The following is a 13,513-nucleotide window of genomic DNA, read 5'->3' on the forward strand; positions in this document are numbered from 1 at the left end:
AACAAAACTCAACCGACTTAAATTTACTGTGAACGAGAAACAGCCAATGCTGGATCTCGACAACTACCGGATGAACTGGATTAAAGCACCCGAGAGCCATGAGGGCACTACGAGAGTCAACAACAACCACAAAGGAAGACTGACAACGAGAAAGCAGGAGACGAAGAGCATAGAGAATAGCATAAAGTTCCGCTGTAAAGATGCTAGTCTCCGGAGGCAAGCGACACATATAAGTGTGATCAGGAAAAACAACAGAGTAGCCAACACCGTCCGCCGACTTAGACCCATCGGTGAAGACAGAAACGGAGCGGGAGTGAGAAGAAAAGTGCTCGAGGAAAAGGCGTTTTAGAACTGTAGGAGGGGTAAAAGCTTTAGTGATACGAGTCAAGGATGTACAAAACCGCGGAAGAGGGACCCTCCACGGGGGCAAAGAAGGAACAACACGAGGAGAAACATCAGAAATACGAACGGAAAGAGAATCCTGCAGGCGAGATAACCGGACAGAAAGAGGGAGGTGGTGAAGAGGAACAGGAACCGCAGGAGGGGTAAAAGTTAAAGCACGACAGAGACGAGAGGAAGGATGTTGCAAGGACCGCGCAAGATAGCGAAGACAGTAGCGATCACGGCGGTCCTGGAGAGACAGGAAGCCAGTGTCAACATACAAGCTAAGGACGGGAGTCGAACGAAAGGCACCAGAACTGAGGCGCAACCTAGTATGGTGCAAAGCATCAAGACGGCGAAGAGTAGAAGGAGAAGCAGACGAGTAAGCAGGGCAACCATAATCGAGCTTAGACAGGACGAGAGAGGAATGTAAAGCAAGGAGAGTGCGCCTATCTGCCCCCCAAGAAGTATGGGACAAGACCCGAAGGAGGGTAAGGGACTTAGAGCACTCAACACGGAGGTAAGAGATATGGGGAGACCAAGACAAACGAGTGTCAAGGAATAACCCCAAAAGCTTCGCGGAATCTTTGTATTCAAGGGGATGACCATAAAGTGACAAAGAGGGACGAAGAACAACCCGTTTCCGCGTAAAAGTCATGGCACAAGTCTTAGAAGTAGAGAACTTGAAGCCATGACCTGTGGCCCAAGACGACACGGCATCAATCGCAAGTTGAAGCCGGCGTTGAAGGAGAGGCGAATCATCACCCTGACAACAAAGGGTAAGATCATCGACATAGAGAGCGGAGAAGACACCAGAAGGAAGAGAGGAAAGAAGACCATTGAGGGCAACCAGAAAAAGAGTAGTGCTCAGAACACTACCCTGGGGCACACCTTCGTATTGCTGAAAAGAGGGAGAGAGAGCGGTACCAAGGCGCACCCGAAAGGAACGACGAGAGAGGAAGCTGCGGAGAAAGAGAGGGAGATGACCACGAAGGCCAAAAGAATGAAGTTGAGATAGGATATGATAACGCCAAGTGGTGTCGTAAGCCTTTTCTAGGTCAAAAAGGACGGCAACAACGGAGGTCTTCGCAGCAAAAGCAGTACGTATATAGACCTCCAAGTTCACCAGGACATCTGTCGTGCTGCGGCACTTGCGGAAACCAAATTGAGAAGGGGAGAGGAGGTGATGGCGTTCCAGGAACCACATCAGACGAACGTTAACCATACGTTCAAAGAGTTTGCAGACACAACTTGTGAGAGCAATAGGGCGAAAGTCCTTAGGGGAAGTACCCAGAGACCCCGGTTTGCGAACAGGGAGGACAACGGCATCGAGCCAGTCCTCAGGGACTGACGACGACTCCCAGATCCGATTATACAGACTCAGTAAATACTGAGACGTGCTCGGAGGGAGATGGCGAAGCATCTCATAATGAATACCATCGGAGCCCGCCGCCGTAGAACCGCAGAGGGCCAGGGCAGAACGAAGTTCAGAGAGAGAGAAGGGATCATTATAGGGAAGCTGAAGATGAGTGCAGAAATCTAAAGGACGAGACTCAAGGACAGGTTTACGAAGAAGGAAAGATTGGGGAAGATGAAGACCAGAGCTAACAGAAGAAAAGTGGGAACCCAGTTCGGAAGCGACCTGCAACGGGTCCGCCACAAGAGTATCATGGAGGTGAAGGACCGGTGAAACATCGGGAACGAACTTACCCGCTATCTTGCGGATACGCTTCCAGATCTGGGCCAGAGGGGTTTCGGACGTAATTGTCGAGACATAAGATGCCCAACATTCACGTTTAGCCGTACGGATGGCCCTACGGGCCACCGCACTCGCTTTCCGAAAGAAAAGAAAAGAATCGGTCGTCTGCCTACGGCGGTGCTTCTTCCAGGCTGCACGCTTACAGCGGACAGCCCGAGCACAGTCCGCATTCCACCAGGGAACGCACTTCCGTGGACCCCGAGAGGAAGAGCGAGGAATAGAGCGGAGGGCAGCGTCGAAGACAGTGTCATGAAAAAGGAGGAGAGCGCGAGAGAGGGGCAGAAGGGAGAGGTCAGAGAGAGTAGCACTGAGGGAAAACAGGGTCCAGTCCGCCTTAGCAAACTGCCACCTAGGGAAAGAGAGGGAAGGGCGAAAAGAGAAAAAGGAAACAAGGATGGGGAAATGATCACTTCCATGGAGGTCATCAAGAACCTGCCATGTGAAATCTAAGTAAAGAGAAGAAGAGCAGAGAGAAAGATCAAGACAAGAAAGGGTGCGAGTTCGAGAGTCCAAATGAGTGGGCTCACCAGAATTCAGAAGAGACAGGGAAGAAGAGAGGAGAAACGGCTCAAGGAGGCGACCCCGGGTATTCGTCAGAACGTCACCCCAAAGAGAATGACGACAATTGAAGTCACCCAGCAGGAGCACAGGCTCCGGCAAGGAGTCTAGGAGGTGTTTCAAATCAGGAAGAGAGAGCGGGACACTCGGGGGGAGATAAATGGAACAAACTGTGTACCATTTCCCCACAAAGATACGAGCAGCAGAACAATGGAGAGGTGAAGGAAAAAGTAAAGGAACAAAGGGAACATCAGCCCGAATCAAGAGAGCAGAAGAATTAGAAGCCCCAGCAATGGCTGGGGGGGGGGAGAGAAAGGAATAGCCACGAAAACGACCAGGACGAGCACCAAGCATCGGCTCCTGGAGACAGACACAAAGGGGCGAAAACCGCGAAACCAGAAGTTGGAGTTCGAGGAAATTGGCGTAATAACCTCGAACGTTCCATTGAAGAATGGACAACGACGAGAAGAGAAAGGACAAAAACAGAGAACAAGGAAGAAACAAAGGCGAAAGACCAACAGAGCACGTTAAAGAATATCAGGGTCGGGATCAGGGTCAGCAAAGTCAGGGTTAGGGGGCATGGGTAAACTGAGCAAAGACGGAGGGAAAGAAACGGGAGAACAGATCAGAGGTGGGCGGGCAGGGTCCGGAGGAGGAGGAGGAGGAGGAGGAGGAGACAACGGAGAGGAGCAGTCAAGGACAGCAGCAGGAAGAGGGGGAGTAGAAAGAGAGGAGCGCACCCCAGCAAGAGCAGCAACCGAAAGGGAAGCAGGGGCCAAAGAAACCTCCATAGCAGGAACAGGGGGCGCAAGCACTGAAACGGGAGTGGAAGGAGCAACAGAGCCAGAAGGAGGAGCTGAGGAAGAAAGCGAAGCCTTCTTACCCGCCGGGGAAGAGGAAGGAGAGGAGCCAGGCTTACGCTTCTGACTTAAAGAGACCGGTGTCCCAGCAACTACGTACCGGGCAACGGATTCCAGTGTCTCAACAGGAGAAGCCGAACGAGAGCACACACGACGGCCGTTAGGAGAGCGATGGACATCCGCCCGCACCGACAGGCGGCGGGGAGAGCCGATAGATGGAGGAAGAGGATGGGAAGGAGGATCGGAGGGGGACGAGGAAGGAGACACAGAAGACACGACAGACCGGGTAGAAGGAAGGGGAACCCCAGACAGAGGACCAGGAGGAGGATCCTTCGGGAGAGAACCCAAAGGGACAGAGGAGGGGGCAGTGGGCGCATCAGGGTCCAAGGCCCGGAAACGGTTGTGAGTCTGAGGAAGGCGGGAAGGACGAGGAGAGGAAGAGCGCAACACGCGAGCATAAGAGATATTAGCATAAGGCGGGAGCCGGCGAACCTGGCGCCTCGCCTCAGGAAAAGATAAACGCTCCCGGTGCTTCAAGTTGAGGACGGCTGCCCCAAGCTTGTAATGGACACACGCACGGGAGAAGGTAGGATGGGCCTCACCGCAGTTGAGGCAACGAGCCTGGGGAGAAGCGCACTCCGACTTAGAGTGACCTTCGCCACCACACAAAGGACAGAGAGAGACAGTCCCGGAGCAGCGGAGGGCACCATGCCCAAACCTCCAGCACTTGTTGCAGAGCCGAGGAGAAGGAATGTACTCCTGGACAGAGCACCTGGCACCAGCAAGAATGACAGAGGGTGGAAGGGTCCTACCATCAAAGGTAATCTTCACAACCCGGAGGGGTTGACGGCGACTACCACGAGGGGGACGAGTAAACGTGTCCACCTGGAGAATAGAATGGCCCTGGGCAGCGAGGATATGTCGAATATCGTCGTGGCAGTCGCGTAGGTCCCGAACACCGGTCGCAACATGGGGCGGGAGCAAAATAGTGCCAACACTGGCATTCAACTGAACGTTCTTCGAGACCCGAACGGGGGTCTCGCCAAGGCAGGATAAGGCAGCCAAGCGGGAAGCAGCATCCTGAGAAGGAGCAGCAACGACACGCGTACCGAGACGAGTGGGGTTAAAAGTAATGGAGGAATCCACGGAATCAATGAGATGTCGATGAAGGGAGAAATCGTCAGGAGGCGCAGAATCAAGAGGGAGGAGATCAAAATATTTGGCCCACGAAGCGGGACCAAACAAGGCTTGATAGGTAGCAGAACTGGAAGGAATCGAGCGAGGGCGGCCGTGACGAGAACGGCGGTGAGAACCCCCAGAGAGAGAGGGGTTAAAAGGCGCAGTAGTTACAACTAGAGAAGGAGCCGCGCCAGGGGACGAGGTAGTCACCACTGGGGGCTTGGGGCTCGACCCAACCACAGAGGAGGGAGGGGAGCCAGGGGAAGGAGTCAGAGAGGCCAAAGGAGGAGCAAGGTCGGGGCCCAATGCAGCGGAGGCTACAGAGCCCGGTCTTCCAATACGGACCGACTCGGGGGCTTGGTCGCCCACCCCACGAGCCTGAAAAGGTAAGCCAGAAGCAGCCGAAACAGGGGTTATCATCTTGACGAAATTACGAATTCACTCACGAATGTGCCCCCACACCCACCATGGAGCCACAATTAGAGGCAGGACACCCAACAAGAAGCTATCGCCGATCTTGTCGGGGCCTCCTAGGGGTGCGTCGTGAGTATACGCCCCACAAACGCCACCTTAAGAAACCGACAGTCCGTCGAGATCGGGTTCAGTGACGAAGTGGGGATTGACAATAAAAGGTTCCCCTCGCTCTCGACGTCGGGTACTGCAGTTCTACGGGTGCAAGAGTATGCCTCCTCAAGCACCCGGGCGTCAAAGTAGAAGAAGTCCAAGGGAAGAACCAGAACGAGCAAAAGGTCGGCAGGAAACGGCAAGCAGATAGGAGAAGAGGGGGGAGAAAAACGAAACAGAAGGAAAAGGAAAAGATGCCCAGCAGAATTGGAGAGGACGGCAGCAGGAGCACAAGGCTAGAAAAGGACAGAGGACTGTCCCAAGGAGCATCACACTCCGGCAGCCGCCCACTAAGCCCCCAGACGGCGACAACGAGCTGAGCGGGGAGGGGGTGCATAAACCACAAGTGAAGATTAACAATCTTTGGACAACACCCACCAGTGGGCCTCGAACCCAAAAAGCACAACTACCTTCCAGTAGCTGCCATAACAAGTACGCCTTAACCCACTACACCATCAGACCCTACAAAAGAAGTAGAGACTTCGAGATATATATACACCTCAAATATCTCCACTTCCTGAGGGCACTAGACAAGTGAGAGGTTACTATGCGTTTTTCATCAAGCCACTGTTAATATGAGAGAACTCGTGTCCATGCTATAAGCCTATACTTGCATAAACCACAAGTGAAGATTAACAATCTTTGGACAACACCCACCAGTGGGCCTCGAACCCAGAAAGCACAACTACCTTCCAGTAGCTGCCATAACTAGTACGCCTTAACCCACTATGGCAGCTACTGGAAGGTAGTTGTGCTTTCTGGGTTCGAGGCCCACTGGTGGGTGTTGTCCAAAGATTATATATATATATATATATATATATATATATATATATATATATATATATATATATATATATATATATATATATATATATATGTATATATATATATGTATATATATATATATATATGTATATATATATATATATATGTATATATATATATATACATATACATATACATGTACATGGTGTACATGGTACCTTAACCACTCGACCATCAGTGACCGTACAAAAGACGATGGTAGCCGAACCCTATTTCACCACCGCCCTGACGGCATTGTGATGGTAATCTTGGGCATAGTTATTTCATTAAATCACCTCACTTTGTGGGGCCATGTGAACAACACAAATGCGAACAAGATTGAATGGTTTCCAAGCATATATGTGCAAGTGAAAACTCCACACCCCTGAAGTGACTCGAACCTAGACTGCCAGGAGCAATATGCAACTCGTTTAATGGTACCTTAACCACTCGATGTTGCCTTAAGGTACCCAGACGCTGCCTTAATCGACTTAGCTACGACATGGTAAAATAATTGCAACCGGAAGTTCAACTGACCTTACTCGTTTGGTTTGTGTCTCGGAGAGGCTGTAGGATCCGAGTAAGGTCAGTAGAACTTCCGGTTGCAATTCTTTTACCATGTCGTAGCTCAGTCGATTAAGACAGTGTCTGGGATCCTCTCAGACGTAGGTTCGAACCCTCGTCACGAAAACTTGTGGATTTGTTCATATGATGCATCACGCTATTGTGATTTATGTGTGCAATAAGCTCAGTGATAAAAAATAATAATAATACAATTAAGTCCATGTTAATTAAGAACTTGCCCTCGTCTGTAGCAGGTTGTGTCTACTACATCCCTTGTAATAATTGTGTACGTTTTTACATCAGCCAGACTGGTAAATCTCTTTACACACGTTTAAAACAACATTCATATGCTAATCGTACTGCCCAGCACTTCGTTGCCTTGCATTTATTTACATTCCAGTTTATGTAATCATTCTATCGACTTCAGAGGGGCGAAATGTTTTGTTAAAAGTAAAGGTTTTGTTGATCGAAATGTGATTGAGTCTGCTCTGATCAAACAATGTAACAACAGCCTTAATGTAAGCCCTGGTATGTACAAATTACATCCCCATATAAGCTTCAATATAGCACATCAATACAATATAACAACCATTTAACCCCCCCCCCTTTTCGTCTCCTTTTATCTGTAGAGATCCCCCTTTCTTATTCTTTTATATAGGTTAATAGGTCTTTATTCTTATGTTCTTGGTGGTCAGGTGTCCTGCCCTGGAGGATATAAGGTTGCCATCCTCGTATTCTTCTTCTTCATTTAAAAATGCTCTGTTGAAGGCGAGTTGAGCCGAAAACGCGTTTAGCATTCCCTATGTTTGTGTTTTTTCCGCATACTTGGATCAGTGTTTTTGTGATCATTGTTGCATATATATGCCTACATCTATATAAATAAAAATGGAATTGTTCGTTTGTGCATAACCGCTAATCTCCGAAAGTTGTTCACCGATTGCTTTGAAATTTTCACAAAATGTTCCATTCGCATTCGAGCAGCTTTTTACTTACATACTATATAGATGTCGCGTCTGTGACGGTAAAAAAACATGCTTTTTCTGAAAAACTGTGTTTTTCATGTGAGGGAAATCTTCGAAACCTCTTTACCGATGGCTTTGAAATTTTGACACAACATTGCATTCGAATAGGCGCATCTTTTTATATATCTACCATATACATGCCTCACCTGTGACAGGAATTTTTTTTTTTTTTAAACGTCATCTGTTGGATGTAAGAGCAACACACGCTGTAATCGCTGAAAGTTCTTCACCGATTGCTTTGAAATTTTGACACAACGTTGCATTCAATTAGGCGCGTCTTTTTATATACGTAGTATATAGATGCCACCCCCTGTGACAGGTAAAAACATGTTTTTTTGAAAAACAGCGCCATCTGTTGCGCTTAATAGCAACATGCACGCTATACTAAATGTGTCACGAATTCCATTTCATTGTTTCCGATTGCATTGATAAATTTTATTTTCATAGATTTCGATATATTTTATTTTTTATTGAATTATTTTGTGTGACATTGTGTTGGAATTGAGTTGTGTTGTTTACCATACCGTTCATTTCGTAAGAATATGTATAGATGCCACACCGGTGAAAGGTAAAATTATGTTTTTCTTGAAAAAACAACACCATCTGTAGCATGTAAGAGCAACACACATGCTATACTAAATATGTTACAATTCCATTTCAGTGTTTCTGATTACATTGATAAATTTTATTTTCATAGGTTTTGATTTATTTTCATTTTGATTAATTATTTTGTGCAAATCACGTTGGAATTGAGCTGTGTTGTTTACCGTACTTTTTATTTCATGAGAATAGTTTAAGTTTTTTATTTTTTTAATATTTTCATTTCATTAATTAGCTGTTTTTCTTCTATTACAGTGATGGGAACATCAGATCACTTGATGTTCCCAATTTTCTGATGGGAACATCAGACCATTTGGGAAGGCATCGGACGAGGAAGTGAGGAATGGTGGGAATGACAAGGGCACGGAAGTGAGAGATGGTGGGGAGGACGAGGGGAACAAGGGAGAGGGTTATGGTGGAGAAGGACGAGGTGACGGGAGAGTTTGGGATGGTGGGGACGAGGGGATGGGGGAATGGAGAATTGTGGGGAGGACAAAGGGACAGGAAGTGGGGCATGCCAGGGAAGGAAGAGGGGATTGTGGAGTAAGGAATGGTTGGCAGGCCGAGGAGACGGCCTATATATATTTGTGTATATATATATATATATATATATATATATATATATATATATATATATATATATATTTAGTATAGCGTGTGTTGCTATTACCTGCAACAGATGGCGGTGTTTTTCTAAAAAGCATGTTTTTACCTGTCATATGTTTGGCATCTATATAATAGGTATATAAAGAACGTGTGTATTCGAATGGAACGTTGTGTCAAAATTTCCATATAATCGGTGTAGAACTTTCGGAGATTACTGCGTATGTTGTTCTTACGTCCAACAGATGGCGCAGTTTAAAAAAGAATCCTGTCACAGGTGAGGCATGTATATAGTAAGTATATAAAAACATGCGCCTATTCGAATGCAACGTTGTGTCATAATTTCAAAGCAATCGGTAAAGAGGATTCGAAGATTTCCCGCAAATGAAAAACACATGAATAACATAGTTTTTCAAAAAAAGCATGTTTTCCCTGTCACAAACGTGACATCTATTTAATATGCATATAAAAATCTGCTGGGATGCGAATCGAACGTTGTGTGAAAATTTCAAAGCAATCGGTTAAGAACTTCCGGAGATTAGCGATTTTGAACAAAAGAAAATTTACATTTTTATTTATATAGATATATACATATGTCTTACCTTATAGCCAGAGTTGCCTAACAAGCCAAATTTTCATTAAATATTTAGTTTTTCCAAACCTTTTCCATGTGAAATGATGAAGTTTTCATTGACTTATGTATGATTGTAATTGTATATTATTTCAGTAAAAACTAACATAGAAATTTGATCAAACCTAACCTAACCTACTTAGCCTTACCTACCTAACCTATGCAAACCTACCCTAACCTATATTAGTAAGTCAATATGTTCCTTATCAAATTTATTTTTATTGCTAGAAAAGAGACACCCTGAAAAGAAATATTTGAAACAACTCAAATTATTCCGCGTATTAGGCAAATCAGTCCTTGAATACTAGGCTAAGTAGTGCAAATCTGGATGTACCATGTACACTTGTGTGTTGTACATGTCTGTACCATGTACACCTGTGTGTAGTACATGCCTGTACCATGTACCATTTGCACGTGTATAGTACATGCCTGAACAATGTAAGAAAACGAAAGGTAGTAATATATTAACCAGCAAAGTTTACCACACTGGGGGCAGGTACGGGCGGAGGCGAGCCATCCAGGTGTCGAGCATGGTGAACCTCGTGAGCGTGGTGGTGATCGCGGCGTCTCCCTGGTACGCTGCCGTCCTCCTGGCCAGGCTCCTGCTGGGCCTCTCCACCAGCACCATGCTCCTCCCAGCCTTCAGTCTCGGTGAGTCTTTCATCATAATTGTTCTACCCCCACACACCCCTGCTCTACCACTATACTCCTCACCCCTGCTCTACTGCCACACTCCTCACCCATGCTCTACTGCCAAACTCTTCATCCCTGCTCTACTGCCACACTCCTCACCCATGCTCTACTGCCAAACTCTTCATCCCTGCTCTACTGCCACACTCCTCACCCCTGCTCTGCTGCCACACTCCTCACCCCTGCTCTACTGCCACACTCTTCACCGCTGCTCTACTGCCACACTCCTCACCGCTGCTCTACTGCCACACTCCTCATCCCTGCACTACTGCCACACTCCTCATCCCTGCTCTACCGCCACACCCCTCACCCCTGCTCTACTACCATACTCCTCATCCCTGCTCTACCACCACACTCCTCACACCTGCACTACCGCCACACTCCTCTCCCCTGCTCAACTGCCACACTTCTCACCCCTGCTTAACTGCCACCCTCCTCACCACTGCTCTACCACCACACTCCACACTCCTGCTCTACTGAGACACTCCACACCCCTGCTCTTCCGCCACACTACACACCCCTGCTCTACTGCCACACACTCCTCACCCCGGCATACCACCACACTCCTCACCCCTGCTCTACCGCCACACTCCACACCCCTGCTCTACCGCCACACTACCCACCACTCCTCTACCACCACACTCCTCACCCTTGCTCTACAGCAACACTCCTCATTCCTGCTCTACCGTCACACTCTTCACCCCTGCTCTACCACTATACTCCTCACCCCTACTCTACCGCCACATTCCTCACCTCTGTTCTACTGCCGCACTACCCACCCTTGCTCTGCCACCACACTCCTCACCCTTGCTCTACCACCACACTCCCCACCCCTCCTCTTCTACCACACTCCTCACCCCTACTCTACCATCACACTCCTCACCCCTGCTCTACCATCACACTCCTCACCCCTTGCTCTACCACCACACTCCTCACCCCTACTCTTCTACCACACTCCTCACCAATGCTCTATCATCACACTCCTCACCCCTGCTCTACCGCCGCACTCCTTACACCTTTTCTACCACTACACTCCTCACCCCTCCTCTTCTACCACACTCCTCACCCCTACTCTACCACTACACTCCTCACCCCCTGTTCTACTGCCACACTCCTCACCACTGCTCTACTGCTGCACTCCACACCCCTGACCTACTGCCACACTACTCACCCCTGTTCTACTACCACACTCCACACCCCTGCTCTACCGCCACACTTCTCACCCCTGCTATACCACTATACTCCTCACCCCTGCTCTGCTGCAACACTCCTCACCCCTGCTCAACCGCCACACTCCTCACCCCTGCTCTTCCGCCTCACTCCTCACCCTTACTCTACCGCCACACCCCTCACCCCAGCTCTACTCCCACACACCTCAGCCCCTGCTCTACTGCCACACTCTTCACCCCTGCTCTACTGCCACACTCGACACCCCTGCCCCTACTGCCCCACAACTCACCCTTGCTCTACTTCCACACTACTCACCCCTGCTCTTCCGCCACACTCCACACCCCGGCTCTACTCCTACACTCCACACACCTGCTCTACCGCCAAACTACACACCCCTGCTCATCCACCACACTCCTCAGCCCCTGCTCTACTGCCACACTCCTCAGCCCCTGCTCTACCACCACACTCCTCACCCCTGCTCTACCTCCACACTTCTCGTCCCTGCTTCACTCCTCACCCCTGCTGTACCGCCACACTCCTCACCCTTACTCTACCACCACACTCCTCACTCCTGTTCTACCGCAGCACTCCTCACCCTTGATCTACCACCACACTCCTCACCACTGCTCTACCGCCACACTCCTTACCCCTGCTCTACTATAACACTCCTCACCCATGCTCTACTGCCACACCCCTCACCCCTGCTCTACTGCCACACTCCTCAGCCCCTGTCCAACTGCCACACTCGACACCCCTGCTCCTCCGCCACACTCCACACCCCGGCTCTACTCCTACACTCCACACACCTGCTCTACCGCCAAACTACACACCCCTGCTCAACCACCACACTCCTCACCCTTGCTCTACCGCCACACTCCTCACTCTTGCTCTAACACCACACTCCTAGCCACTTCTCTACCACCACACTCCTCACTCCTGTTCTACCGCAGCACTCCTCACCCCTGATCTACCACCACACTCCTTACCCCTGCTCTACTATGACACTCCTCACCCCTGCTCTACCACCACACTCCTCACTACTGCTCTTCCGCCACACTCCTCACCCCTTCTCTACCGCCACACTCCTCATCATTGCTCTTCCACCACACTCCCCATCCCTGCTCAACCACCACACTCCTCACCCCTGCTCTACCACCACACTCCTCACCCCTGCTTTACCACCACACTCCTCACCACTGCTCTACCGCCACACTCCTTACCCCTGCTCTACTATAACACTCCTCACCCCTGCTCTACCACCACACTCCTCACTACTGCTCTTCCGCCACACTCCTCACCCCTTCTCTACCACCACACTCCTCATCATTGCTCTTCCACCACACTCCCCATCCCTGCTCTACCACCACACTCCTCACCCCTGCTCTACCACCACACTCCTGACAGCTGCTCTACTGCCACACTCCTCACACCTGCTCTACCGCCACACTCCACACCCCTGCTCTACCGCCACACTACCCACCACTCCTCTACCACCACACTCCTCACCCTTGCTCTACAGCAACACTCCTCACCCCTGCTCTACCGTCACACTCTTCACCCCTGCTCTACCGCCGCATTCCTTACCCCTGCTCTACTGCCACACTCCACACCCCTGCTCTACCGCCACACTACCCACCCCTGCTCTACCATCACACTCCTCACCCTTGCTCTACCACCACACTCCTCACCCCTGCTCTACTGCCACACTACTCAACCCTGTTCTTCCACCACACTCCTCACCCCTCCTCTTCTACCACACTCCTCACCCTTGATCTACCGCCACTCTCCTCACCCCTGCTCTACCACTATACTCCTTACTCTTGCTCTACCACCACACTCCTCACCCCTTCTCTTCTACCACACTCCTCACCCCTACTCTACCACCACACTCCTCACCCCTACTCTACCACCACACTCCTCACCCCTACTCTACCACCACACTCCTCACCCCTCCTCTTCTACCACACTCCTCACCCCTACTCTACCACTACACTCCTCACCCCTGATCTACTGCCACACTGCTCACCCCTGTTCTTCCACCACACTCCTCTCCCCTGCTCTACCGCCA

General features: G+C 49.5%; 1 protein-coding gene across 1 annotated transcript in view; it reads left to right on the top strand.

The window, feature by feature from the left end:
• LOC123763725 (organic cation transporter protein-like) overlaps positions 1–13,513 on the top strand; it is a 551,940-nt gene that overhangs the window by 263,694 nt on the left and 274,733 nt on the right. Inside the window, exon 6 of the mRNA XM_069304407.1 lies at positions 10,082–10,236. Coding sequence (XP_069160508.1) covers positions 10,082–10,236 — 155 coding nt within the window. The remainder of the gene's footprint in view (positions 1–10,081; positions 10,237–13,513) is intronic.

This window comes from Procambarus clarkii, chromosome 52, assembly GCF_040958095.1.
Source record: "Procambarus clarkii isolate CNS0578487 chromosome 52, FALCON_Pclarkii_2.0, whole genome shotgun sequence".
In the NCBI taxonomy this organism is placed as follows: Eukaryota; Metazoa; Arthropoda; class Malacostraca; order Decapoda; family Cambaridae; genus Procambarus; species Procambarus clarkii.